Source organism: Augochlora pura, chromosome 4, assembly GCF_028453695.1.
Source record: "Augochlora pura isolate Apur16 chromosome 4, APUR_v2.2.1, whole genome shotgun sequence".
Classification (NCBI taxonomy): domain Eukaryota; kingdom Metazoa; phylum Arthropoda; class Insecta; order Hymenoptera; family Halictidae; genus Augochlora; species Augochlora pura.
In genome coordinates this window covers 9,861,497-9,888,419 of record NC_135775.1, presented here as the reverse complement: position 1 = coordinate 9,888,419, position 26,923 = coordinate 9,861,497, and the positions used below count along the sequence as shown (strand labels likewise).

Below are 26,923 nucleotides of genomic sequence, written 5' to 3'. Positions count from 1 at the left end.
CATAAAGTATAACATACACATGCTTTATAAACTAAAGAACCGCTTGGTTCATAACATGAAAACAGAAAGTCGCTTTTTCGTCGAGCAAATTGTAGCTGAAATTTGCGTTGAAGATGTATACCGTGGCATCATGTGATGTATGCATAGTGTTAACCGTCGCGGATATCTCGTTAGCGTAAAGGAAGGTTTCGTCTACCGGCTCAGAATATAATATATGAATATGACTGACGTCCGTGTCCGCCGAAGATTCTACTTATAGACTCTTCACCTACGGACACGACGCGTATTAATCGAGTTTCAGATTTTCCAACGCACGTCCAACGGGACGCGTCACCCCTGTACGTCCAATTTATTCACGGCGTTTCACTACTAACTCGGTACCTGCCAATTACGACCACTCGTTACTGTTGTTCCTTACGGTTATCACCGTTAAATTTACAATCAAAGGGGCCACGTTTCAATTTTCCGTTTTTCAGCGATTGTAAGATTCGTTCAAACATCATGATATACTGTTCCAGTAAAAGACACGGTGGATATAATCTTGAATTCATTTTAGAGAGTCAGGAAACAAATGAAAATTCGTTCTTTCTATTCAAACTTTTGGAAATTTCGAAATAAGGCAAGATTATTTAATTTTATTTCGATGGGACATCTTCTCTTCTTTCTCACTTGTCATTGTAACAAAGCAAAAGTGACAGATTAAGAATGTCCGATTAATCCTGTCAGTATGTTCTACAGAGACCTTTGCTTACATTAAATCTCAATAATTGGACCATGCGACTTGCACCTCTTTGTCGCTGATGAAGTTACTCATTTTCTTACTACTTAAATAAAAATCACTTAATAAGCACAATTGAAGCCCCAATTTACACAACGTTCATTCGTGTATATCGTTCTATTATTTGTGTCTTGTTCGTAAAGTCTAGGCCCTCTAAATCTGTTCCTCGATTCCCAAACACTTGCATCTTCTTCATCAAACATTCTGTTACCTTTTCTAAATAGGATATGCATGTTCCGATTAGGATTATTCCTTCTAAACGCGTAGGTTTCCCTAGAAATTGATGTCGCGACAGACGATATTGAAGAAGTTGATGCTGAACTCCCCCCCCATCTTTGATCTCTTTTCCGCTTTTGAACGGTGGAGATCGATTCCCCTTTCTTGTAGTTGGAGTACTCGAACAATACCGTGCAAGACGGACACCTTTTCCACGGGGACAATTTAGATGAAGAAATGCGACTGTGATTATGTTGATTACGTATTCTTGATTTGCATAATGGACGACGGAGAGAGGCTCGATTATCGCTATCAGAGCTTTCGGAAGAAACTACGGAAGAACTTTCCCCGAGAATTGTTCGGTCTTCATACTTCTGATTCTTGGCCATGTTCACAATTACTCTCTTTTCGTTTAGTGAGAACGGCGTTTTATATTTCGGGAAACAGTTTCCCGTAGCTAAAGTAGATCCGCGATCGAACATAGAATCGATGATCCTTCCTAATTTCATATTGTCATTAGAGAAATTGTTTTTTTGCGGATGTGAACTATTACAGGTGGATTTACAGTGTTGCTCCAAGACTTCAGAGTTGAATTTCGCCGAGGAACCTCTTTTAGGGATGTTCCATTTTGGCCGATTGCGACTTCTGAAACGATGATACGAGTATTAAATGTAAGCCGCTTAAGTATGTAAGAAAGTCGATAACTAACTTTAAATTGTGAGAACAATTTCTGCAAACGTTCTTTTGTCTTATTGTACCCGCTTGACTGGCGTTGAAACAAGTAGAAACAGTTTCAAAATCATCATGAAGGCACTTGTTTTGCGATCCTGAAGTCACAAATGGCTTTGTCGCGGAACATTCTGAACTATATGTATCTGTTTCTTTGACAAAAACCGGTTGTGAATAATTTTCTAGAGTCTTTTTATCGGTATTCGAATTTTGAACCAACTTACTCTGTTCCGATCCAAGACTCAATTTTGATTCAATGCCATTGCTAGATTTTGAACGAACTATTGGCAACTCTTCCTCCATTTTAGAAGCACGTTTTGTTCGCAATTCGCGGTACAGAATCGAATCCATACAAGTATCTGTTATAATTGTTTCGCTAAAACTGGTCTCGCTTTTAGACACTTTTTTATTTTCTTTTAAAGAATAATCGCTTTCGTTCGAATCAATTGCCAATTCAGTTCTCGCATTAATATCGCAGATCTCATTAACATTTTGCGAGTTCGAAATATCCTGATCTAAAATCATCTTTGATGCATTGTTGAAATAGTTTTGTTCCTTGCAAGGAACTTCAATATGTTGGTCGGATGACTGAGACATATTCATATCAACAAGATCGCATGACACTTCCCGTTTGCTATTTTCTTCACTTGACTTCGAAGGAACTTCGTCTATATATTTGTCATTATTTTGTGAGATGACATCTAGATTCGCTTCTGTTTCAACAGAGTTGTGATTTTTATGTAATCTGTTGTAGCAGCAATTCTTTTGGATTTTTTCTTCAGATTCATCTGCGGTTTTTGTATCTTCATTCTCCAAATTTGCAAATCTAATTCTCGACTTCGGGTTAAGGACATTATTTCCAGGATTCCACGATTCATCATTTGTGTTTCTAACACAAAAGTTCCAGAAGTCGGTAATAGTGTCTTGGGAAACACGTACGTGGGCGCAAGAACGTTTTCTACTTTTTCTCAAAAGCTTTTTGGCACAAACGATTCCACTGCAATGGCGGAAAAGACAATGTTGGCCCCACCTTTTCTTTCTCACACACGGCGTTAATGCTGCAAGCTAATATGACAATAGCGTTTACTTTATTCCTAATTCAGGAAATATATTAATAACGAATTATAAATTGTCATGTTACAATATACCTTACTCTTCCGATTAAGTAGCGTTGCACAGTGTGCACAATTTACGGACGATGTACCTGCAATTCAAACAATCAGAACGTCACTGATCCATGGCAAGAACAAAGTAACTTATGATGGCAAGACTTACAGCGATTCGCTGGAGAAGTCGAAATTACCATTGTCATTTTTAGCGGGATCCTTTCCTATCACAAGTGCAGTCACCGAGATTGCTGGATCGTTCTCGATGAACCATTCTTTCAGCCCAGCGCACCCTAAACATCATTACGAATAAATTAATAGCAGATAATTAAATAATTGACACTAAAAAAACAATTAAATTTTGATACTCACATGTGTACAGATTTTGGGCAACCACAAGCATAAACTTTGGTCTGCCACCTACGTGAAATATTCTATTATTAACATTCATATTAATGAAACATCAATATCAAAAAATAATGTTGTTGCATACCCTGCCTCACATCCGCAGATTCCTGGTCGTCTAAAGTGCAGGAATTAGTACTGAGTATTAGAACTTTTGATTACGCCATGCGCATTACATCGCTGGCCATACGGTACGTGATATTCTTCGGGATTTCGCGACGATGTTACAATTTACGCATATATTCAACGAAACGAGAACATATTAAAACTAAATCCTCGGAGAAATCTCGCACGTATGACCAACCTGACTCACTTTTCTCCTCTGTCACGAAGGAAGTCCCGATATCTCGCTTTGCACAGGCAACTATATTCTCTATAACATGCAGAACATTTTTCCCAGATATAGCGTTCGTTGCAATTTAATTTAAATCGTGTGACTCACTTCTCCTTCAGGAAAACCACGTAAAAGAAGAGCATGCCCGTGAAACCCGCAAGAAACTTGCTCAAGTACCATGCGAAGTTGCTTGTACAGTGGGGCATCGCAGTGATCTTTGTTACTGGCTGTTCACCAGCTTTCTAGCAACATATAAAATATTTCGATAATATTAATAGAATAAATAATCAATTCTACGTTTCACGGAAAATGCATAATGGAATTTAATGCTGCTGCTCCTTTTGCTTCTCGAAAACTAAGCCTCGAAAGCTACAGGAAATATACGAGATCTTCTTTTCTGTTACCAGCAGATGAAGTATCGTTAATTGAACTGATGTATTGCTGCGACCGCAGACTTCTTCGGCTTTGTATTTATACCATGGACGTTGCAAGTAGCGGCAAATAAATGAAGAATACTTCCTCGTGTCTCTTCTCGCTGCAAAATTGCATTACATGTCGCGACAACTCGTCAAGATTATTCTCTGAAATTTCACGGGGTTAGTTTCGGTGTTCGTTGTCCTGCCGCGATGTTTCGCCAGTTTGATTTATCGTTTGAATTTCATGTTATATAACATGTTCGCAACATTGAAGGTAGCAACTGCCACTTCGGTCGGTTCGCATTTGGGGTACACGCGGCGAATTTTCAACGCGGGTCTCGGTCCTGGCTGTCAAGACGCGGATTTATTCATTTATACCGCGATTCAGCGGAAACGAACAGTTTTTCGGCTGCGAACAAATGCAAAGTGCCACGATTTGCAAATGTCAGAGAGCTGTCGGTTTCGTCGGGGGTTCGCCGCCTGCTTCTGTTACTCAATCTCGGCTCGCTCTCCCCTGCGAGATTGCGTTACTCTTGTTAATAAATATTTATTTATAGAGTCGGCCGTCTGTCAAATACATGAAATCTCGTATCCGATTGACAAATGCTACAGTAGCCGCGAAATTGGCGTAACCACGCGGAGAATGCTAAAGTATTGCAACATTTCACGAATTCGAACAATTTCTACCACTGAACGTGTAGAGTCGAATATAAACCACGAAATGGTCTTTTGAAGTGGACCTCAGAAATGCAACAAATCAATATTAATCTCTTTCTCGAAAATTGAAAGATGTGCGAACGTTTGGTCTGATTATGACAAACTTTTGGTTCGTTTGATCGAGTAGTTTATGCCGGTATTAGGTCAGAAGTTGACGTGACCACTGTTATTAATAATCCGCGAGTCATTTTTGCGGGGAAAAGCCAAAGAGAGGGGCCAATTTTAGCCGCAGATATTCTTCCGAGGTGCAACATCGGTCTGGTCACGCATCCTCTGCGGATCCGCGGCTGCCAGCGGTAGAAAGATGTTGAATGACCTGTCAACATATTTGCCGTTCTGACAACACCCTCGAGCGGAGCTGTCGCCGTCGATGGGAGAAGGGGAGGGAACATCTACAATGACACCCCTTCGTTCCACGCTCATTAGGGCGAATTCCTCGGTGAGTTTCACGCGTGCCTACCAGCTGAATGTAAATTTAAACTTCCCTGATTATTCTTTCTTTCGTCGTTCGTCAGGAAAAGTGTCGTCTAACAGCCGATGTTTCCTATTCGAAGAACAGAAATTCATTTGCGGTTGTAAACGATCGTTTCATAAATCATGCACAAAGGCGACACAAGTGCCATTAATAGAGTCTGTCGAAACTTAAACCGATCAACACTTTCAAATACATATGTTAAAAAGTTGTTAACATATTGTGTGTAATGTTCAAGTCCTGCTAGTTGGCATTACAGCATTTTCATTGAACATATACAACGAATGGTTTGCACATCGAATTTAAATTGATATCGCAGAATTACAACCTCTAAGTGTAGTTAACGGTAATCAACGTATGAGAAGAAGCAATCGAGTATCCATTGGTACCTCGGATATATAAAAATATAGATCTCAGAATTTCGCGATGTTTGGAGAACCAGAATTTCAGACTTAAGTTTAGAGTATCTTGGGATCGCTGTCCGAACTCGTTCGACTAAGAATATAGTATATTATCCAAGTATCGGTGTATAGTGCAATCTCTACACCCTTTCCGCTCTATTGCGTACTGCAAAAATAGAAGACAGAGTCTCGTTGGACTAACAACGGTACACACCGCCAGCTGCGGCCACATGGCATTCTTTCTGTGATCTTGCTCTAAGAGCTCGTTAATACGATCCGCTCGGATGTTGCCAACGCATAGTTAATATTAGTTTCGAGTATGTTTTCTTAACGTATGAGTGTTCTTTCGGAAGGCCGGCTCTTAAGTGCCGCGGCCCACCGTGTGCTACGTTCTACCCTTGTTTTGCCTGAAAATCTATATACTCCGGAGAGGAAGCGTCCGGTTTATGTTACTCTTCCTCGGAAACGCTACGAAGGAAATCTACCTTCCACCGTTGCATTATTTCTTCTTCGCAGACCCTGTTTTACCAAACGCTTTCGGAGGGAAGGAACAAAAAGATTTCAATGACCGCATTAGCATAACGCCTCTACCTATTATACAAATCAGCTAAGTGATCTAGAAGACAATACGCTTTTGCGGTAGCTAGTATGTCTAGAATAAAAAAAAAAACACCGAGTTGACTATAGAAATATCATGATGATCTGGTTTCGAGGTTTATTCAGATTATCAAAATTAATTTGAGTAATAAATTGATGATTTTTTAAATGGTAAGTAGTCTGTTTCTTTATGAGACATCCAACTCCATGAATCTCGTTCTTCCCCTTCCAAACAACTCTCTGTGCGTATACATGTCGGATCCGCCTTGCGGAAGATCGATATGCTCCCGTCACGGGGGTCGGTAATTAAAGAAATTGCTCGCTTAACGAAGATCTTCACCTTTTTCTTGAGGGTGATACAACACTATGGAAACAAGAACACCGAGAGGCCTGGTTGTCCTCGATTGGCTCCTCGTCTACGAGGGTGGCGGCATTTCTTCGCGTTCGGAGCCAATCCCAGCGTGTTTCTTCTCTAAAAATACATTTTGAATCGGTAGGAGGAGATGAAGGAACACCTCCTTCGCCACAGGAAAAAGATTCCTCTAAGTATATAACTCATTCAACAGTGCGTAGGGCACGCTTCGTCCAAGCAGTGTGCAGAAATTCGGGAACGGTTTCGAAGGGTACGAAGCTCCTTGGTGAAGTCCGTTGTACATTTTTCGTGAGTAATTCAAAACTGGTTAAGATAAGGAATATCATATTTCAATGAAGTGACTTTGGAAGTGCATATTGCCTAAGGGATATTCTACGAGCAATAAAGATGAAAACGGAGAACAACAGTTCTAGCCAAGTGCATTCCAACATGGAACAACGTCTGAGGAGTCCAAAGTGCGCGAGATGCCGCAACCACGGTGTGATTTCCGGTCTAAAGGGTCACAAAAGGTCGTGCGCGTGGAAGGATTGCCGTTGTCCTTGTTGTTTGCTCGTGGTTGAAAGACAGCGGGTGATGGCAGCGCAGGTAGCACTGAGAAGACAACAACAGGCCCAAGGAAATTATTTCGGTGAAAATGTCTCTGCTGTCTGCCATGCACCCATGGACACTTCCGCCTCGTCGTACTTATTAAAGACTGATCAAAGTCCTGTTTGCCGCAGGACAAAGAACTTCCAGCGTCATCAATTGCATTTCACGCAGACCAGCATCAGCGTAACGCAAGGGTTTTATGGGTTGAAGTCTATTCATGGCTTACCCACAGCATGTTAGTATTATTGTATAAATATTGAAGGAAAGTTCTATTGAAAGATATAGTATATTACATAGGGTGTAAACACCATACTTCAATAAAACTTACATGCATTTGGAAACTCGACAAAATTTTTCGTGGTCATTAAAGATAACTATCTTGTATGGTCACAAGATTTTTTCATTTAAAAGATGAAAATGATATGCTTCCATATTTTAATAACATTCGTTTTGATAAGATAAATAAATTGTTAAATTCAATCATACTAAATTTTCAACATTTTCTTCGTTTCATTTACCAATCCTTGTATTGGTGACGAAGTACGTATAAAACGTTCTTTAGGAAATCGTAAAATGATCCGCATGGCCTCAGCTGTGATCAATACACATAAGATTGTGGTTAATTATTACACAAACGATTGTATATAACATTGTTTTGGCAAACGAAGAATATAAGTTACATACATGTATAAGGTTGATATAATGTTTTTCTTAAAACGTGAACTTTCCGTTTTATTTCAGTTACGGCAGACGCGCCCTTATTGAATGGTTTGTCGCATAATGAGCAAGACTCTGAAAATTCCAAGAAATTAGAGTCCTTTCCAACTACATATTCTCCGATTCCTTGGTTTGAAAATGTTCCGGAGCCGCGGAAGATTAAGAAGAATTTCAACAACTTCGCTTCCGCTGTGACAGACCTCAGTGACATTTCTGGAACTACCGGCTCATCTTGTTTGGAGAAAAAATCAACGATTTCTTTTAGCGTGGAATCTATTATCGGAACGAAGTGATATGAAACGACTGATTCATCTTTGGTGAAGGATTACATATCATATTGTAAATAGAACTTACACACTCGATTTATTTAAACGTAATGACATATAGATTAAATAAAAATATGAGTAATTTCTTAAGAATTCTTTTTTTAAGTCTGTAGTGTGCTTCTATTTTTGCATATCACATATAAGTTGGACAATCGCTAATGTGTTATATATTTAAAATAAATTATTGTACATTAACATTGCAATAGACTTATTTACTGCATAATCACGAAATATTGTATAAAAATTCAAGCATTATTCTTTATCGCTGACAACACTGTAAACGTGTTATAGATATTAAATAACAAATATACAGTTGTAACATGCCTTATAGTCTGTGTAATAATAAATGAACAAAATAAATGTGAACACATACTAAGGAACGCGTGTCGTTAAATTCTGTAAGTTCACACTACTTTAACTGGTAAAATGAAGTGTGAAGGCGCATTATTTGTCACTTTCAAGTGTCTTGCTGCAACGTTTCATGTACGCATCCATTTCGGAAAAGTCAGATAAAGTAGTGTGAATTATTTCGCATAAAATACTTGGCCATTTATTTTCGAGAAGTTGTAGTTTTTGTATTGCATCTACAGTGAGATTGATCAGACTTAACAGATGCACTTTTCCCCTATGACGCCAAATAAGATCTTCCTGTAATAAGAAAAAGAAAGAAATTCTGTGAGGAAAAAAGCAACTTGAGTCTTCTATTAAATTATTGTTAAAAGTTATATTCTTCCTCAATTACTTGTGTTATACTTCCTTTTCTCCACTGTAACGCTTCTTTAGCGACGACACTTCTAAGGGCTGGATCACTGTTGAGTAAAAATTGTTTGGCAGTAATTTGTTCTCCATTTTGTCTTTGCACTTTGTCCAAATGAAGTCTTTGTAATAAAGGTTGTAACAGTGATTCTGGCAGTGAATACATGACAATATCAACGAGACCAGCATACTCCTTATTTGCCAATTCAATTTCTTCATTTGTTATCTGAAGGTAATATTCAAACATGAAAAAGTGTATATTTTGTATAGATTTTTATTCTACTTCATTTTGTATGAAATATAATATGTATTTACTTCCTTTCCATTAATAACTTTGAGACCCCAATGAGATAAACGAAATATAGCATATACTTTCCAATCCTTGGATATAATTGGATTCCCGATTTCTATAACAATGCTTGTTAATCCCTGTACTTCGGCTAAAGCATTGAGTTGCCCAAGGTAACTAATATTTGTTTCTTTAAACATAAAATGTTCTATGTTTGGAAATCTATTTTTTACTTTACACAAAACTTTGGCCACGTCATTAAACTGTACATAATTGAATTTAACTACATTAACATCTTGAGCTTTTGAACAGTCCCATGGTTTGTCAATAAAACGTAATGCACCTTGACCATAAACATTTAAGCAGCGACCAACAATTTCTATTAAATAATCTCCTCCTATAATGTGTTAGTAATATATGTTAAATGAATTATTATTGTTAATGTATTACTAACACATACCTTGTTCTCTCTCTTTCGGTGGATTTTGTAACGGTGGTGGACTTGGCGGTGTTAACGCTCTGTATTTAGCTCGAGCTGTTGCTGCTCTGTTACTTTTATAAGTTACTATTTTTTTTACCTGTGCACTTTTTATTCTATTTTTATCTTTTTCAGAATTTTTACTCTTTAACAATACATTTCTGGCAACAGATGATGAGCTGGAGTCACTTAATATTGACTTACAACTATCCATGCTATTAGTTTTGGAACTTAACGAAAAATAGCCAGAGGAACCAATGCTTGACTTGGATTGGCAATCACTTGTTCCATATTGATCAATAACTTTTACGTTTTGCTTTAGTTTCGTTAAATCTTCACCATTTAATGCCCCAGTAGATTTGAAAATAGTACAAGTTTTATCATTTTCATTTTCATGAACAGTAGTCGATGTGGATGAAGAATTATTCATAGAATTAAATACTTTGGTGGTAGCAGACTTATTAATGTCACAAGGAGAAATGTGATTGCTGGAATTTAGAAGATGAGATTTCAAGCAACTCTTCAAGTTTTCATGACTTTCTGAACTTTCTGAGTCACTGTTCGATTCACTATCAGCATCGCTAGTAGTCTTTATTTTTGTAAAATTTTTGTTACTTTTACCTGCTTTTTCATCAAATTTGTTATTAATCAAATTATCTACAATTGAACCTAAAATAGGGGGTAATTTAAACTCTAATGGATATGTTTTAGTTGTATCCTTAAGTCTAAATAAATTATCACTGGAGTTACTTCTTTTTTTAATATTAATCTTTGTTGCTTCTATGTTTTCATTTATTGAGGTTAAACTTCCAAAACCTTTTGTTTTTGCTTTCTCTAGATTCTTAGGTTTTAATGTATTAAACTTATTTGACTTCTGAACTTGAATTAAACCAATACTACTGTTTCGAGTACTGTTGCCAATGTTATCGATGGATGGTTTTGAATGGCATCTAAGAAGTTCCCAATTGATTTTTGCATTTGATATAACTTCTTCTCTGCGTACATTCATACAGACTTGTGCACTGAGATTTAAAAATGTAGTACTACTTTGTTCTTTAGTTGTCCTCCAGGCCATAGCTGCTCTTCGAATTTGTTCAGTAATTGGCATTGTAGATAAGAATTGTAAATTTGAAAGATATGACACAAGAAAGGACACATAATCTCCATTTAGAGTTATAGGGTTCCCATCTATTGTTATTTCCCTAAGCTGTAATGCTTTTGCTAGACTTCCTATATCTTCAATTCTAAAACAGAAATTCATAAGATGCTACTATATTTCATTCATATCTTTACAGATTTTTAAATACTTACTTTTGAATATTATTATTACTTAAATATAATTTTTGTAGCTGTGGTGTTTCACCAAATCCTAATAATTTCTTGATTTTGTTACGTCTGAGATTTAGCTCCTTAAGAGATGTTAAACCTTGAAAATCATGGTAGCCTATTGTTTTAATATTATTTCCTGCTAAGTTAAGTACTTTCAGAGATGTAAGATTCTCCAAGTCCGATACTTGTAAAATTTGATTTCCATGAAGGTCCAAAACTTCCAGTTTAGAAAGATGTGTCATACCTTCAATATTTTTTATTCTATTCTTACCAATCAATAACACTCTTAAATTTTCCAATATTTCAAAGTTACAGATTTTTTCAATCTGATTATCGTACAAATCAAGAAATACTAATTTTGTTAACTGAGAGAAATTGGAGTTTTCGATCTTTGTGAGAAGATTATGTTGAAGAGATAATAAGCGCAAACGCGGTTCCCCAACTATATTTGGGAATGTAGTTAGACCTCTCCTATCAAGACATATTCTATCAGGACTTTTTTCTTTCTCTGCAGCTGTTCTGGTTGCAACCATAGTCTTTCCTTCGCTTGTCCATTGCAAGACAACTGTATTTGAACCTTCAGCTTTAGCATTCTCTATATTAAATGGAGAATCTGCTAGGCTGCACAAACAAATTTATAAAGAAGTTATGTGATTTAGTAATTATATCACGTATTAGGTTGTATAATTTATTTGTACCTAAATGTGTTATAATACCGTTTTGATAGTTTTGGTGGGATAGGTGCTCCAGGTAGGATTGGTAAAGCAGGTGCTATAGTCAAGAATTGATTATTTTCGTGAACATTTGCCTTGCGAATGGATTCTGTTGATATTCCTTTTGTACCCCTTACGTCAAAGGCTACTGTTTTTATCTATAACGATTCAATAAATTTTGAGTACGGCTTCTTATACTTTGTAGAAAAATTGTACCTACCCGCGTAACTCTATCGTTGCTTATTGGCATTACATAACCGAAACATGAAAGTATGATTAATCTAGTACACCACAAATTCGTGAATTCGATTTCAATCATGTAATAAAGGCTGACACATTATGTACATTATATTTATGATTAAATCACAACTTATAAGTTCAGTATATACAGGACAAAGCTATTGTTTGTTATTGCGCATTTGCAACCATGCCGTTGTCAACGTTTGAATTAACCGCGTAGCAATTTTAAGATGGATTCTACCATGTTTTACGTTTATACATTTGTGTACACATTGCGTATTTAAATATACTTGGAATGTGTTGAATAGTTAACATTATTTTTTGTTAAGGGCAAATATTTAATATTATGCAAACTATATCCACGCATACGGTGTAGAAAAAACATATAGTATACGAATTTAATAAATTCGAATAATCTGGAACGATGTCCTTAATTTCGGTATTTCGATTATTTAAAATAAAGCAAGGACTTGCTATTTCTGCACAATATTCAGTACAAATAAAAAATCCGGCAGGTAAAAAGATTATTTTGTTTTTATAGAATAGTAGTATATTTAATTTTGTAGACATAGAGGTTATGTTGTACGCTATGCGTATCTAAACTCTTTCTAACAGATTAATTACATAAGGAGTCAATTTTGTATTATATTGTTGTATGTTTATTGAAAGGGGAATAATGAAGATTACTATACATTTTTTAATTCATGCAATACGAACAAACAATTTGCTAACCTAAAATGTCTTGACTACTGTTGCAGGATCCGTCAAAAAGTCTGTTAAAAAACAAGTTGTAGCAGAGAAAATTACTATTCCTGTTGAAAAAGATGTCAATAAATTGTTGTCCCATGTGTGCGGAACAAATCTTTTAAAGGAAGGAGGAGAAGATGTGAAAATAAAGCCGGATTCTGAATATCCTGATTGGTTGTGGAATATCAGAACTGAGCCTGCAAGATTCGAAGATTTAGATAAAAATACTAAGCAATATTGGAAATATTTACGAAGAGAATACATAAAACGAAAGAATAGATGGTCCAAGTTTTATGGATTGCATTAAAATTTTATAATATAAAATTTTATGAGTTATATACATTATTTGAAATATATTATGTAGAAAATTATGAAATAAAACTGTATTTGTAATTGTATATATTGTAATTGTATCATACCAATATATATTTTAATTCATAACGAATACTGAATTATATAATTTTTTCTACTAGTAACCAAAAAACCAGTTCTTTAATGCTAATGTATGCAGTATAGATAATGAATAGTAAATATCATTTTGACAAACAAGTTAAAAACAACTGTGAGCACTTGTTATCAAGTCTGCATTGTGTATTATACACTGTCTCTTAGTTTTCTGACTAAATGACGCAAAGAAACTTTTTCACACAAGTGGTCGGAAATGAATACAATTATAATTCATAATGATGTTTGCTATTTTTGTTTATCATACCTGTAAAATAAAGTTTATAACTCATTCGTCTTCTCAATTAGAAGATAGTCTAAATTTATTAGTTTAAATTTATTTAAAAATGTCTATGCTAGTTTTAACGTTATCTGCTACAATGCAAAAATTTGTTACTTTAGTATCGTTAACGATACGCAATTATTTCGGGTCCGTTAATCGATAATTAACGGAAACAATATAACTATTAGTGTTAGTAAATTTATCAATATTAGATTTGTTTTCAAGAAATTTAGCGAAATACATACTTTTTTTTAACAGTGAAGGTTTGCGAAAAAAGCTTTTATATCTGCAATCAATGTAATATTAAATAATAAATGTACAACTACACAGTTTAGTATACGAAGTGTCAAAGAAGACAATAATATTACTTACTTATGACTTATAAGTGAGTAATGCCAAAGTCAATAAAATTTATAATGTGACGAAATATTGAATAAGATAAGAAACGTGTCATTGGTCATTAATTAAACTTCCTGTTATCCTAAATTCATCTTTATTTTTTTTATTATCCACCTTAAAGGTACCATAATTTATTAGAATTTCTTTTTCATCCAACTTCTTTTTTAAAAAAGTAGAATATGTTGCATAGGTAGCTAACGGGGTATCGTTATGCCTTTATTTATATTGAGAAATTACTATTTTCACATAATAGTACCTTACGTGGGGGTATTCCCCTTCTCTGTTATCTATCCGATAAAAGGGTTTGCGATAAATTCACGGATTTGAGTTATAAGTAATCGCTTACAATATTGAAACACAGTACGCCCGTGAAATTCTGGTGTGACCGTACTTCTATATCTTCGACAGGTAACGTATTCCTTATTTTTAAATTTTTAAAAGAATTCTTTAAATTTTGATTGAATTCATTACAATGGGTCGGCTCATTCTTTGATATTTTTTCGAGGTTTAAGTGATGATTAAATCAATAAAAGGATGAAATCTCTTGAATCTCACATGTTATATTTCTAAATGCCAAACATAAACCGGACCTAATGTGCTTCTCATTTTTCTTTTAATTTCTGTAATGATAAAAAGATCGGGAATAAATTAGATTGCATTTGTAAACGAAAAAACGAGTTATCACAGATTATAACAACAAATGAACAAATATTTTATTTCGTGCTCCAAAGTTTGCCGATTTCTCAGCGGTGTGTACACAAGAATATGTTTCTTGTCATACTCAGGTAACCTCGAGTATATTTCCAAAGATATCATTATCTACTGCGGAACCATGAATTTAATTTGGAGCAATCTGAAGTGGATTATAATCTGTTACACTACAGTTGTTTGTTTTTTTTAATGCATATGTAAAGATTTAGATCGTCAAAAACGTGTTCAAGAAGAAAACAAAATACCGATTTTGTTCCATGAAGATCAGTGGACCACCTGCGATCATAAAAAATCAATTAACTAATAGTTTCAATGAATCCCTATGTTTGATGTTTGACAGTCGAATAAATCGAAAGTATTCTATTATTATCTTTAATTATATCGGGATCAATCTGCATATTCGACTGATCACACAGGATTTCGCCTGTGAGGACCGATTGATTTATATTAGACCAAGTGCATGATAAAATTTTTCGTACATCTTGACATGTGGATTTGTCGGCTGATTAAATTCTTTTTATGTAAATATACAATAAGATAACACAATTTTAAATATTCAGTTATGATTGGCATATAAAAAGGATCGAGGAAATAGTAACGATACAGATTTCCGACACCCGCGAAACGTCGAAGTCGAGTTAACAAGGTAATACTGTATTTATAAGACCACAGCTTGTTCAATGACTAATTCTTTACTTAATAAAATAATCCGTAATCATCCAGTCTTCCTAACGAGTTACAAAGCTATCAGTAGATAAAGAGTTAAGAAATGAATCTCTTGTTTCCAGATGTTCAAGGTAGCGTTTTTAGTCGCTTTCATAGCGACTATCGTCGCCAATGTCCAAGCTGAAAGTAAGTATCATTTTATTCTTGATTATACTGACGAAATAACGTTGCCTATCTTGTCAATTACCCGTGAGAACTTTATTCTATTGACAAGATATATGATACTTATCGTGTATATAATATAAAACACTCTCCTTGTCTAGAGAAGATCGTTTGCTACTTCGGTAGCTGGACCATTTATCGTCCAGGGGACGGGAAGATTGATATAAACGACATCAACCCTAATCTTTGCACGCACATGATCTACAGTTTCATTGGTATTAACACGGATGGCACTGTCAGAGTTATGGATGCTTGGGCTGATTTGCCCGATGGTGGCGGCAAAGACGGCTTTGGCAAGTTCGTCGCTCGCAGCAAACAGGGAGGTGCCAAGGCTATGATCGCCATCGGAGGCTGGAACGAGGGCTCTATTAAGTTCTCCCAAGTAGTTGCGAATCCGGGTATCCGGTCCAATTTTGTCCAAAATGTGGTCAAATTCCTGCAACAATACAATTTCGACGGTTTCGACGTTGACTGGGAGTACCCTAATCAACGCGGTGGTCAACCAAATGACCGACAGAATTTTGTGGCTCTATTGAGGGAGCTGAGACAAGCTTTAGATAGCCACGGTTATATCCTCAGTGTGGCCGTTGGTGCCGCCGAGAAGTCTGCTTCTCAATCCTATATCATTAATCAAGTTGCTCAGTATGTTCACTTCATCAACTTGATGGCTTATGACATGAACGGATCCTGGAACAACTGGGCTGGTCTCAACGCCCCTCTCTACCCTGCCTCGCGCGAGTCAGGGGATCAGGCCAAACTCAACGTTGTAAGTGAACAATATGGCTGTTGGCGCACTTCATCATTTATGTTTAATCTTCCGGTTTCTATAATGTACTCTATTTTACTATTCTAGGACTCTTCCGTCCGCTACTGGCTCTCTCAAGGTGCCCCAGCTGACAAGCTCGTTCTTGGTATTCCATCCTACGGAAGAACCTTCACTTTGGCGAACCCCAGCAACAACGGTATAGGTGCTCCAGCGTCTGGTCCCGGAGCTGCTGGTCCGTACACCAGAGAAGCAGGCATGCTCGGCTACAACGAAATTTGCGAATCTCTTCGCAAAGGTGGTTGGGACGTTCGCAGAGAACCTCAACAACGTGTGCCTTATATTGTCAAAGGGAACCAATGGATTGGATACGATGATGTCGAGTAGGTGTTAGTTTGTTCAACAGCAAACTGTAACATCCACTTTTCGAATGTCTTTTAATGCAAACCCTTCACGCCCTTTATACTGACGTATTTGTGTTCGCTTTTAGATCCGTTCGCGAGAAGTGTATCTACGCCAACAATCAGGGTCTCGCCGGTGTCATGATGTGGAGCGTTGAAACCGACGATTTCCGTGGTATCTGTGGACAAAAATACCCTCTTTTGACTACTATGAACGAAGTTATGAATGGCCGCGTACCTAGTGATCCTAATCCACCCCCAACGCCAAAACCTACGCCAGCACCTACTCCAAAACCGCCCAATCCACCGGCGTCAGGAATCTGTCAGAAGGAAGGATATATTCGCGATCCTCAAGACTGCTCCGTTTTCTATAATTGCGTGAATCAGGGTGGAAAATTGGTGTCATACAGGTTCCAATGTCCAGACGGCCTCGTCTTCGACCCGACTATCATCGGCTGCAACTACAGAGACAAAGTACCGGGTTGCTGAACCGTGCAATTAAATTAAATTTGTATGATATACACAATTTGTAATTTTCAAAACGTTTTAATAAAAAGTTTTAGTAAAAATGTTTTCTTAATTTTATTGCTCGATATAATTTTACTTCTTTAGTAGTTAGTAACACATCATTCTTAACGGACTACCGCGAATAATTGGAAAAATTAGTGTAAAGCGATGTATGAATAGAGTATGGCTATCTTTATGGCTTACTATTAATTGTAAGTATCGATAAAAAATATCAGTCAATGATTAATAATAACTAACAAAGTTCAAGTGCGGTCTAAACAAATATTCCAGAATCATTGCAGAATTACAAATGATAATAGAGGATAGGAGTATTTATCTGTAGCATTAAAATATAATCGATTATAACAGTTCTGCGAAAAAACAATTCAATCTCGATGCATCTCCAGAATTTGAACATATGAAGAACTTACACATATGATATTATTTCATTCGAATTCGAATTTATGAAAATTAAATAATCTATAGTTATACATACGAAAACTTTTAAAAAAAGAAAGTTATAAACATCGTACATTCAATCACAATTGGAAAACTTCGCTATAATTGTAAAAGGAGATTCCTGTTAGGCAAACAACAAACTAATTCCCGAATGGCATTGTTTTTTCACTAGAACACATAATATTCACAAAAAACTAATACCCTAATGAATGCTATTGCAAATATAGGTATTTCGAAGGAATCCTGCACATGAGCAACGCGTTCAAACTTATATGGTATGTTTGCTTAACACGTTGCTGCGATAAGAATGATTTAAATAAAGTTAAAATGTCACACGTGGCTGCGACAATAGTTTATTTAATTTCCTGATACATCGGAATGAGAATAAAGACACGTAATACTGGGTATAAGTACGGCCGACAAAATTGAAATTACTTTCGACAACTGTTGAAGTCGTCGTTGGACCAATCCACGAGACAGTATGATTTCACTTAAATTCTTTGACTAAAGACATGATCTTAGTTTCGTATATATTTATCGGTTGCTTTGTAAACATTTTTAATGGAAATTTTCACTTTGGAACACTTCTAGTTAAATTATTTTACAATTAGAGATGTACATGCTAAAGTATCCGACATTTTTTTAGTTCGACTTCTATTAATTTAGACCTTTTCACAGATGCGTATGAAAATTGCGATTATCGCCATCTTCTTGGCTATCGCGGCCTCAGCATTCGCGGAGAGTAAGTATTTTCAAAATTCCTGAATGGAAATGAGATTAGTATTTCAAATTATACTGTTACGTTCCTTGTTCTAACTTCCACACAACTATTTCGCGAAACTCATTACAATTTCCTTCCACATTAACATGTTCCTCGTACTTGGCGATGTTCCCTTAAAAAAATTGTTCTTCTAATTAAAAATCCAGATAAAATCATCTGCTACTATGAAAGCTGGGCGAAGTACAATCCCGGACCAGGCAAATTCCCAATCACCTCTCTTGACGTGAATCTCTGCACCCACGTGATTTACTCTTTCATCGGGGTCCAACGTAACGGATTGTTCAGGTTGCTTGACGATGCGTCCGATTTGACACACTTCGCAAACTACGTGAAGAGTCACGGTGCCAAAGCCTTGCTTTCCGTCGGCGGAGCCTCCGAAAAGTCGAGGAGGTTCTCCAATATCGCCGCGGACCCAGCATCGCGTGCTCGTTTTGTGACCAGCGCAGTCCACCACCTCCAGAGGCATAACTTTGACGGACTGGACGTTGACTGGGAGTATCCTAATCAAAATGGTGGCAGGGAAGAAGACAAGAATAACTACATTCAATTGTTGAGGGAACTGAAAAACGCGTTCGCCGAACACCACTGGAGTCTCAGTGCTGCTGTCGGTGCCGAAGAAGATTCCGCTTCGAGATCGTACAAAATCCGGGAGGTCGCGGAACAGTTGGACTTCATTAACGTCATGACCTACGACTTTAATGGATACTGGAACGGTTACACCGGCATGAATTCTCCACTCTACGCATCTGTTAGAGACTCGCGCGACAGCTACGACTGGCAATTGAATATTGTACGTATGTCCGAACAAATTATTATATTCGGTCATATATTGAAAGCAAGATTTCGATGTAATATGACGACAAAAGTTCCTACATAGGTCACTATATTTTTAAGTAAATAGATCTATTGAGGTTCTTCATGCTGTCGGCAGAACTCTAGCATTCACTATTGGCTCAATCAAGGTGCTCCGGCCCACAAGCTCATCCTGGGAGTGCCATTCTACGGAATAACCTTCACCCTGAAGGACGCCGGCCAACACCATCTTCATGTCCCCACATCTGGCCCTGGGATAAAGGGACCATACACTAACGACGAGGGTAACATTGGTTATAATGAGTTGTGCGTAGAGCTCAAGAATGGTGGATGGACTGTCGTCCGAACTCGTTACGAAAAAGTGCCGTATGCGTACAAGGGTAACCAGTGGATCAGCTACGATGATCCCAGGTGAATGTTCATTGCTAATATTAAAATATTGAGTATGTCAAAGGTGTCAAATCGGTTGTATAATACCGTATATTACGAATTTCTATACGTTCATATAAAATGTTTTTACAGATCAATCAGACACAAAGCTGGATTCGCCAAGCACCACAATCTCGGTGGTGTGATGATTTGGAGCGTTGATACCGATGATTTCCATGGTAATTGCGGTCCCAAGAACGCACTTCTCCATGCTATCAATGGGGTTTTGAGGAATTGTAAGTAATGGCAAAAAAATAGAATAAATTACGAATTAAAACTGCATTACAAAAGTATGGTTGATGATGTACCTGCAGAGATCGAGTTGCATTATCGGGACGGATCGAGGACGTTGGTGCCTACTAATGTCGTCAACAAGAGATTCGTGCGATTATAAGTATTTAAACGATGGCATATAATGTAATAAATTAACGAATAAATTAACTGTATAAAAAGAGCAAATTGTTTGATCCTTACCACACCTTTTTAATAATTATGCGGAATACACGATTACTCGTCACTGTATGATTCAAATGTATTAGATACTGCATTGTTTATACATGCGTACTTAAGGGCACTTCAAAATCGTTATAGCTTTTTTTAAAGCAGTACTAAATTACTTGAATTTTCTTAGATGATGGAAGTACTAGTATACTAAACAATGACGAAAATGCTTTTTGTTAATTTTGCTATTACTTGGAATGACTAAAAAATAAGAAATCTCTCGTTTTTTAACTTTATCAGATTCCATAATGATAATTTAAAATTATCTTTCGTAGATGTTGGTAACTTATATGAAATATATGTTGAAAATTTGATCGAGATCGGTTAAACCATAGTCGAACTACAGGCGTTGAGAGATTTAAAAAGCTGTAGATTTACAGTTTTTGGAGAAAGGCGTGTAAAAACTGCGATTGTGTAGTGGCAAGTTTGATGCCCTTATTAAAGAGAGTCGCGGTACTAGAGCTACGATAGCGTTTGGTGGTTGGAATAAAAGGTTCACCAAGTTTTTCTAGATTGTTAGCTGTCCAGGCAAGCGGCCTAATTTCATTCAGAAGGTGGTAAACTCCCTGCAATGATACAATTTCGACGTTTTTTTATTTAAAACCTATTTACCCTCGATTGGGAGCATCCTAATCACCGCGATGGCCAGTTGAATGATTGAGAGAACTTCGTGGCTCTATTGCGTAAGCTAAGACAGGCTTTCGATAACTACGGTCACACTCTCAGCCTCGTTGTTAGAGCTGCCGAGATGTCTGCTTCTCAGTCCTATATTATTAATTAAGTGGCGCAGCGCGTTGATTTTATCAATTTGATGATATATGACAACAATTGAGTTGTTCTTAAATGTCAGTTTCTATACAGACACTCAGCAAAGAATAATTAATGAAAATTATTTCAGAATTACAAATGATAATAGGGAATAAGAGTACTTATCTGCAAAATTAAAATTTTCAGTAATAATATTTCCTAGAACAGACGAATATTTTTCGATAAACGTAACATCTTCAGATTTTTGCACGTATGTTATAATATTCAAAGTGTTCCATCCGAATGTCAGTCACTATATAAAATGTTTTGTTAAAATACTAGTTCATCATATCTAAAGTAGGTTCGTTAGAAAATGGCAATAATAGGTAACATCTTAAGTAATTACCGCCTAGAGACTATCACAGCTAAATAGACTATATTTACACGCAGGAAAACTCTCAAGAGAGAAGATCGTATACATCATTTTAATCTCATGTGAAAAAATTTTGTATTAGTGTAATAAGTTATTCTTATTAGGCAAACAAACTAATCTCCGAACGCCACTGTTTTTTACTAGAACACATTTCAATGTTCACAAAGGTTCAATAACCTAATGTGCCCTCAAAGAAATCGAAATTAACAATGCTACTGCAAATACAAGTGTTTCGTAGAAATCCTGCACACCCACGACGCGTACATACATTCATACTTACGTGGTATATTTGCTTAACACTTTGCTGTGATAAGAATGTCTCTTAAATAACGTTATAATAGCACACGAGGTAGGGGCAATGGTTTATTTAATTTGCTGATACATTTCAATGGGAACAAAAACACGCAACGCTGAGTATAAGTAGGGCCGACAAAATTGAAATCGCTTTATGCAAGTGTTGAAGTCGACAGCTGGTCGGCCGAGGAGAACGGTGAGAAAGAATTCATGGGTTCGCTCAAATTCTTCCACTAAAAACATCATTTTAGTTTCGTATATAACAATTACATTGCACATATTTTTTATGGAAATTTTCACTTTATAAATCACCTAATTAAATTAATCATTATTTTATAATTGAAGATCTACATTCTATTAATATAGAAAACAACAACTTTTTTAGAGATGCTTACGAAATTTTCGGTTATCGCCATCTTCTTGGCTATCGCAGTCTCAACATTCGCGGAGAGTGAGTATTCTCAAATTTTACGTTTCTTATTCTAATTCCTGTAGTACATTCCATGAAATTTGATAAAATTTTCTTTCACATTACCATGTCTTTTGTACTTGGCGATCTGGTGATGTTTTCTTAAGAAAGTTGTTTTTTTCCAACTAAAAACATGCAGATAAAATCATCTGTTACTATGAGGGCTGGGCGAAAGACAATCCCGGACAAGGCAAGTTCCCAATCACCTCACTTGACGTGAAACTCTGCACCCACGTGATTTACTCCTTCGTCGGGGTGAAATCTAGCGGAGAGTTCAAGTTGCTCGATGACGAGTCCGATTTGCCGCAATTCACCAAATACGTGAAAGGCCACGGAGCCAAAGCTCTGCTTTCTGTCGGAGGGGCTTCCGAGAAGTCGAAAAAGTTCTCCAACATTGCCGCGGACGCAGAATCGCGTTCTCGGTTCGTGCAAAGCGCGGTACACTATCTTCAAAAGTACAACTTTGACGGATTGGACGTCGATTGGGAATATCCAAATCAAAATGGTGGAAAGAAGGCTGACAAGAACAACTACGTTGAGTTGTTGAAGGAACTGAAAAGCGCATTCTCCAAACACCAGTGGAGTCTCAGTGCCGCTGTCGGCGCCGAACAAGATTCCGCTTCGAAATCGTACAAAATCCGGAAGATCGCGGAACAGTTGGACTTCATTAACGTCATGACCTACGACTTTAATGGATATTGGAACGGTTACACCGGCATGAATTCTCCGATCTACGCATCTGAGAGAGACGCGCACGACAGCTACGACTGGCAATTGAATATTGTACGTATATCAGAACAAATTATTATATTCAATCATACTCTGAAAGCAAGATTTCGATGTAACATGGTAAAAGAATTTCCTATCCATATTCTTATGATAAAGGTTTTTTACGTAGTTCACTATAACGATCTTTCTGCTTAAACAGTTCTAAGTAGACGGCTTTACTGAAGATATTTCTATTGTTGCTAGAACGCTAGCATTCACTATTGGCTCGATCAAGGTGCTCCGGCCCACAAGCTCATCCTTGGTGTACCGTTCTATGGAATAACGTTTACTCTGAAGGATAGCAGTAAGCATGGTCTTCATGCCCCTACATCCGGTCCCGGTAAAAAGGGACCGTACACTAACGACGAGGGTAACATTGGTTATAACGAGATATGCGTAGACCTGAAGAATGGCGGATGGACGGTCGTCCGAGATAGTAAGGAAGACGTGCCGTATGCGTACAAGGGTAAACAGTGGGTCAGCTACGATGATCCCAGGTGAATGTTCATTGTCAATATTAAAATTTTGAGTATGTCAAAGGCGTCGAATCGGTTGTATAATACCATACAAATGTTTTTACAGCTCGATCAAGCCAAAGGCTGAATTCGCCAAGCATAAAAATCTCGGTGGTGTTATGATCTGGAGCATTGACACCGATGATTTCCATGGTAACTGTGGTCCCAAGAACGCTCTTCTCAAAACTATCAATGATGTTTTGAAGAATTGTAAGTAATAACAAAGGAATAGTCTAAATTATCAATTCGGACTGCATTACAAAAATATCGTTGATGATTTGCAGAGATCGAGGCACGCTATCTGAATAAATCGAGATGCGCTATCTGGTTAGATCGAGAGCGCTATTTCTTACTGATGCCAACAGCGAGAAATATGTACAACCATAGATATCCAAAGAAAACGTCAGAACAAAATGTAAAGATGAGTCAAAGAGGTTCTCGAACAAATAAAGTGTATGAAAAGAGTAAATTATTTTATCTTTGGAAGACCTTTCTAATAATTATACACGATGCTCAAGTGTTCCGCATTATTTCATTATTTCATTGTAATGAATTAGATACTACATTGTATATATGAATATGTTAGTATGTATAATACAGTACATCCTCCCCAGCTGTCCGTTCCCGATTATCATCAACTATGAAAACGAGACGTGAAGCTCGGATAATCGTATCTCCTCTTCCCAAGTTGTCCACTTCGGTTACAAGCTGTTGGACAATTAGAGTGAATTTACTATACACATGATTCTCATTTTATTAATAAATTTGTTATATTGCCAGTTGATATAAATTGATGAAACTCTGAAGTAGAACATTCAGTCGCTCGAGTCATAAATCTACTCGTATCTGAGAATTTGCGTATCTTAACCGTCTGCAGTCGGAATGGGTCACGCCTGGAGATAGACCATCCGATTTACAGATGTATGATCATGGAAACTCGTAGGCGAGAGCGTTTTATTTTCACTTTATTGACAATGATCCGAACATTTCCGACCGTGTCCGAATGCTTCTGGTCTGATGTCAGGCGGCAGAACGACCACGATCTGGTCGTGCGAACATATAATCTGACTGACGACGATTAAGTAAAGGATTAATCATCGAACACGCCATAAGTTGTTAATACAATATTACATTGGTCCTTCGACTTTGACAGTCTTCGAGCGTTATAAATCTAAACTGGTACCGTTTCCTAAATATTTTTTACATGTCATCGAAAAATTATTTGTTCACTTAAATAAATCAGTGATATCAAATCATACAGTTATCGCTAGATAAAAAGCTGAAGAACAAGTCTCTTGATTCCAGATATTCAAGGTATTGCCTTAATCGCCGTCATGTCTACGATCGCGGCCAATGTTCAAGCAGAAAGTAAGTATCGCTTTATACTTGTTAACACTGATGAACAAATTCTACCTATCTAATCATCAGAGCTTTCTTCCATGGATAAAATCTATGATTCCAATCGCATATAGAATACAATGAACTCTCCTTATTCAGAGAAGATCGTTTGCTACTTCGGGAGCTGGACCGTCTATCGACCAGGTAACGGGAAGATTGAGATAAAGGACATCGACCCCAGCCTTTGCACGCACATGATTTACAGTTTCGTTGGTATCAATACGGATGGTACCATTAGAATTATGGACCCTTGGGCAGATTTACCTGACGACGGCGGTAAAGACGGTTTCGGCAAATTTGTCGCTCGCAGCAAAGAGAGTCCGGGTACTAAAGCTATGATCGCGATTGGTGGCTGGAACGAGGGTTCTACCAAGTACTCAGAGGTGGTCGGCAATCCCAGTAAGCGGTCCACCTTCGTTCAGAACGTGATCAAATTCCTGCAACGATACAATTTCGACGGTTTTGATGTCGATTGGGAGTACCCCAACCAGCGCGGTGGCCAGCTCAGCGACCGAGAGAACTTCGTGGCTCTACTGAGGGAGCTAAGACAGGCTTTCGATAGCCATGGTTATATCCTGAGTGTGGCCGTTGGTGCCGCCGAGAAGTCTGCTTCTCAATCTTATATCATTAATCAAGTGGCTCAGCACGTTCATTTCATCAATTTGATGACCTATGATATGAACGGATCCTGGAACAACTGGGCTGGTCTCAACGCCCCCCTCTACCCTGCCACGCGTGAGTCAGGAGATCAAGCCAAACTCAATGTTGTAGGTGCAAAATATGGCTGATGGCGTACTTCACCATTTTTGTTTAATCTTCCGGTTTCTATATTGTATTATACTTCATTTGACTGTTCTAGAACTCTTCCGTCCACTACTGGCTCTCTCAAGGTGCTCCAGCTGACAAGCTCGTTGTTGGTATTCCATCTTACGGAAGAACTTTTACTCTGGCGAACCCTAACAACAACGATATAGGCGCCCCGACATATGGTCCCGGAACTGCCGGTCCGTACACTAGAGAAGCAGGCATGCTCGGCTATAACGAAATTTGCGAAAGCCTTCGCCAAGGTGGTTGGGACGTTCGTAGAGAAACTCAGCAACGTGTGCCTTATGCTGTCAAGGGGAATCAGTGGGTTGGATATGATGATATCAAGTAAGTGATTGTAGCACTAATACTGTACTTGCGTACGTCTAATGCGAACCCGTTCGTTCCTAGATCTGTTCGCGAAAAGTGTGAATACATCAACCATCTGGGTCTCGCCGGTGCTATGATGTGGAGTGTCGAAACTGACGATTTCCGTGGCACCTCTGGACAGAAGTATCCTTTGTTGACTGCTATAAATGAAGTTCTGAGGGGCCGTGTACCTAGCGAGCCTTAAATATCGTCAAATCCACCGTGAATTCGTATCCGCTTTAAAAATCAACAAGGAAGGGTATTTTCGTGATCTTAATGACTGCTCTCTCTTGTATATTTAAACAAACAAGAGTGTGATTTCCGTAGATCATTTCCGTAGCGGCTGCCTTCAACATCAACTACATACAAGGAGAAAGTAACGCGCTGCTGGATCGTGCAATTCAAATGAATCGATTGTTACACCGAACAGTCTTTGTGATATTTTGTAACTTGACGTTTTAATAAAAAAATATTGTGAAATAAATCCCTGAATCAGATTATTATTGAGATATGGATCATTGTTTGGCCAGGATTAATGATCAGGCGGGATTTAACTATTATACCTGGATGTAGATTTTTCGCAACTCTTCCATTGTAGTATTTAAGAAGCAGTTGCTGGAATCTATGAAAAATTTCTTACAATCTATCTGATACCGATTAGACAGAATCTAGAGATTTTTAGACAATTTATGATATAATAGTCTTCTTAATTTTATTGCTCAATATAATTGCCTATATATGAAAATAAATTAAGAAGAAAGTCGATGCTTAAGAACACAAACTCTTAACGACCTACCGTCAGTTCTTCGAAAAATTAGTTACAATTAGTTACTACCGATAATAAATAATTGTCAGCGATTAATAACAACTAAGAAATATTCCAAGATATTGCGAGATTACAAATGATAATAGAAAATGAGAGTGCTTATCTGTATAATTGAATGTTTTGATAAGAATAGATCAGTAAGCAAAAAATACGATATTGAAGAATTTTTAGAATTTTACATTTAGTAACAAAAT

General features: G+C 37.3%; 7 protein-coding genes across 15 annotated transcripts; 5 read left to right on the top strand and 2 right to left on the bottom strand.

Annotated features, from left to right (window-relative positions):
- Nucleotides 1–799: 799 nt before the first annotated feature.
- On the bottom strand, nucleotides 800–3,035 carry LOC144469319 (uncharacterized). The gene is made up of 4 exons (XM_078179446.1): nucleotides 2,999–3,035; nucleotides 2,872–2,927; nucleotides 1,704–2,788; nucleotides 800–1,639 (listed from the first exon to the last, which is right to left on the bottom strand). The coding sequence occupies exons 1-4, from the start codon at nucleotides 3,033–3,035 to the stop codon at nucleotides 841–843; spliced, it is 1,977 nt and encodes a 658-aa protein (XP_078035572.1). The 3' UTR covers nucleotides 800–840.
- A 3,705-nt stretch (nucleotides 3,036–6,740) lies between these two features.
- LOC144468993 (uncharacterized) lies at nucleotides 6,741–8,142 on the top strand. Of its 2 annotated transcripts, XM_078178831.1 has the most exons (3): nucleotides 6,741–6,832; nucleotides 6,952–7,367; nucleotides 7,874–8,142. In XM_078178831.1, the coding sequence occupies exons 2-3, from the start codon at nucleotides 6,974–6,976 to the stop codon at nucleotides 8,140–8,142; spliced, it is 663 nt and encodes a 220-aa protein (XP_078034957.1). In that variant the 5' UTR covers nucleotides 6,741–6,832; nucleotides 6,952–6,973. The 2 variants fall into 2 exon arrangements, with proteins under 2 accessions (XP_078034957.1, XP_078034956.1); XM_078178830.1 differs by having other exon boundaries at nucleotides 6,761–7,367.
- A 71-nt stretch (nucleotides 8,143–8,213) lies between these two features.
- On the bottom strand, nucleotides 8,214–12,747 carry LOC144468991 (uncharacterized). 4 transcript variants are annotated; one of them, XM_078178826.1, is made up of 7 exons: nucleotides 11,961–12,168; nucleotides 11,726–11,898; nucleotides 11,010–11,648; nucleotides 9,681–10,942; nucleotides 9,247–9,617; nucleotides 8,918–9,157; nucleotides 8,214–8,823 (listed from the first exon to the last, which is right to left on the bottom strand). In XM_078178826.1, the coding sequence occupies exons 1-7, from the start codon at nucleotides 12,057–12,059 to the stop codon at nucleotides 8,620–8,622; spliced, it is 2,988 nt and encodes a 995-aa protein (XP_078034952.1). In that variant the 5' UTR covers nucleotides 12,060–12,168; the 3' UTR covers nucleotides 8,214–8,619. The 4 variants fall into 4 exon arrangements, with proteins under 4 accessions (XP_078034952.1, XP_078034953.1, XP_078034955.1 ...); XM_078178827.1 differs by having other exon boundaries at nucleotides 8,215–8,823; nucleotides 11,744–11,898; nucleotides 11,961–12,167; XM_078178829.1 differs by lacking the exon at nucleotides 11,961–12,168 and adding an exon at nucleotides 12,713–12,747 and having other exon boundaries at nucleotides 8,216–8,823; nucleotides 11,744–11,898.
- Nucleotides 12,183–13,125, top strand: Mrpl54 (mitochondrial ribosomal protein L54). The gene is made up of 2 exons (XM_078178833.1): nucleotides 12,183–12,495; nucleotides 12,739–13,125. The coding sequence occupies exons 1-2, from the start codon at nucleotides 12,405–12,407 to the stop codon at nucleotides 13,032–13,034; spliced, it is 387 nt and encodes a 128-aa protein (XP_078034959.1). The 5' UTR covers nucleotides 12,183–12,404; the 3' UTR covers nucleotides 13,035–13,125.
- Nucleotides 13,126–14,187: 1,062 nt separating this feature from the next.
- Nucleotides 14,188–26,352, top strand: LOC144469160 (chitotriosidase-1). 5 transcript variants are annotated; one of them, XR_013493928.1, is made up of 6 exons: nucleotides 14,188–14,261; nucleotides 15,353–15,416; nucleotides 24,830–25,497; nucleotides 25,590–25,882; nucleotides 25,946–26,162; nucleotides 26,231–26,352. XR_013493928.1 is itself a non-coding variant. In XM_078179122.1 (5 exons), exons 2-5 carry the CDS (start codon nucleotides 15,353–15,355, stop codon nucleotides 26,106–26,108), a joined length of 1,188 nt encoding a protein of 395 aa, XP_078035248.1. In that variant the 5' UTR covers nucleotides 14,188–14,261; the 3' UTR covers nucleotides 26,109–26,352. The 5 variants fall into 5 exon arrangements, 4 of the variants coding, with proteins under 4 accessions (XP_078035248.1, XP_078035246.1, XP_078035247.1 ...); XM_078179122.1 differs by having other exon boundaries at nucleotides 25,946–26,352; XM_078179120.1 differs by lacking the exons at nucleotides 24,830–25,497; nucleotides 25,590–25,882; nucleotides 25,946–26,162; nucleotides 26,231–26,352 and adding exons at nucleotides 15,554–16,218; nucleotides 16,306–16,598; nucleotides 16,706–17,179.
- Nucleotides 18,012–20,040, top strand: LOC144468824 (endochitinase-like). Its single transcript, XM_078178576.1, has 6 exons — nucleotides 18,012–18,061; nucleotides 18,261–18,324; nucleotides 18,510–19,153; nucleotides 19,295–19,587; nucleotides 19,699–19,841; nucleotides 19,920–20,040. Coding segments are annotated over exons 2-6 (1,146 nt in total). The 5' UTR covers nucleotides 18,012–18,061; the 3' UTR covers nucleotides 19,922–20,040.
- Nucleotides 21,968–23,705, top strand: LOC144468934 (endochitinase-like). The gene is made up of 5 exons (XM_078178752.1): nucleotides 21,968–22,031; nucleotides 22,189–22,832; nucleotides 23,022–23,314; nucleotides 23,400–23,542; nucleotides 23,617–23,705. Coding segments are annotated over exons 1-5 (1,146 nt in total). The 3' UTR covers nucleotides 23,619–23,705.
- Nucleotides 26,353–26,923: the final 571 nt, after the last annotated feature.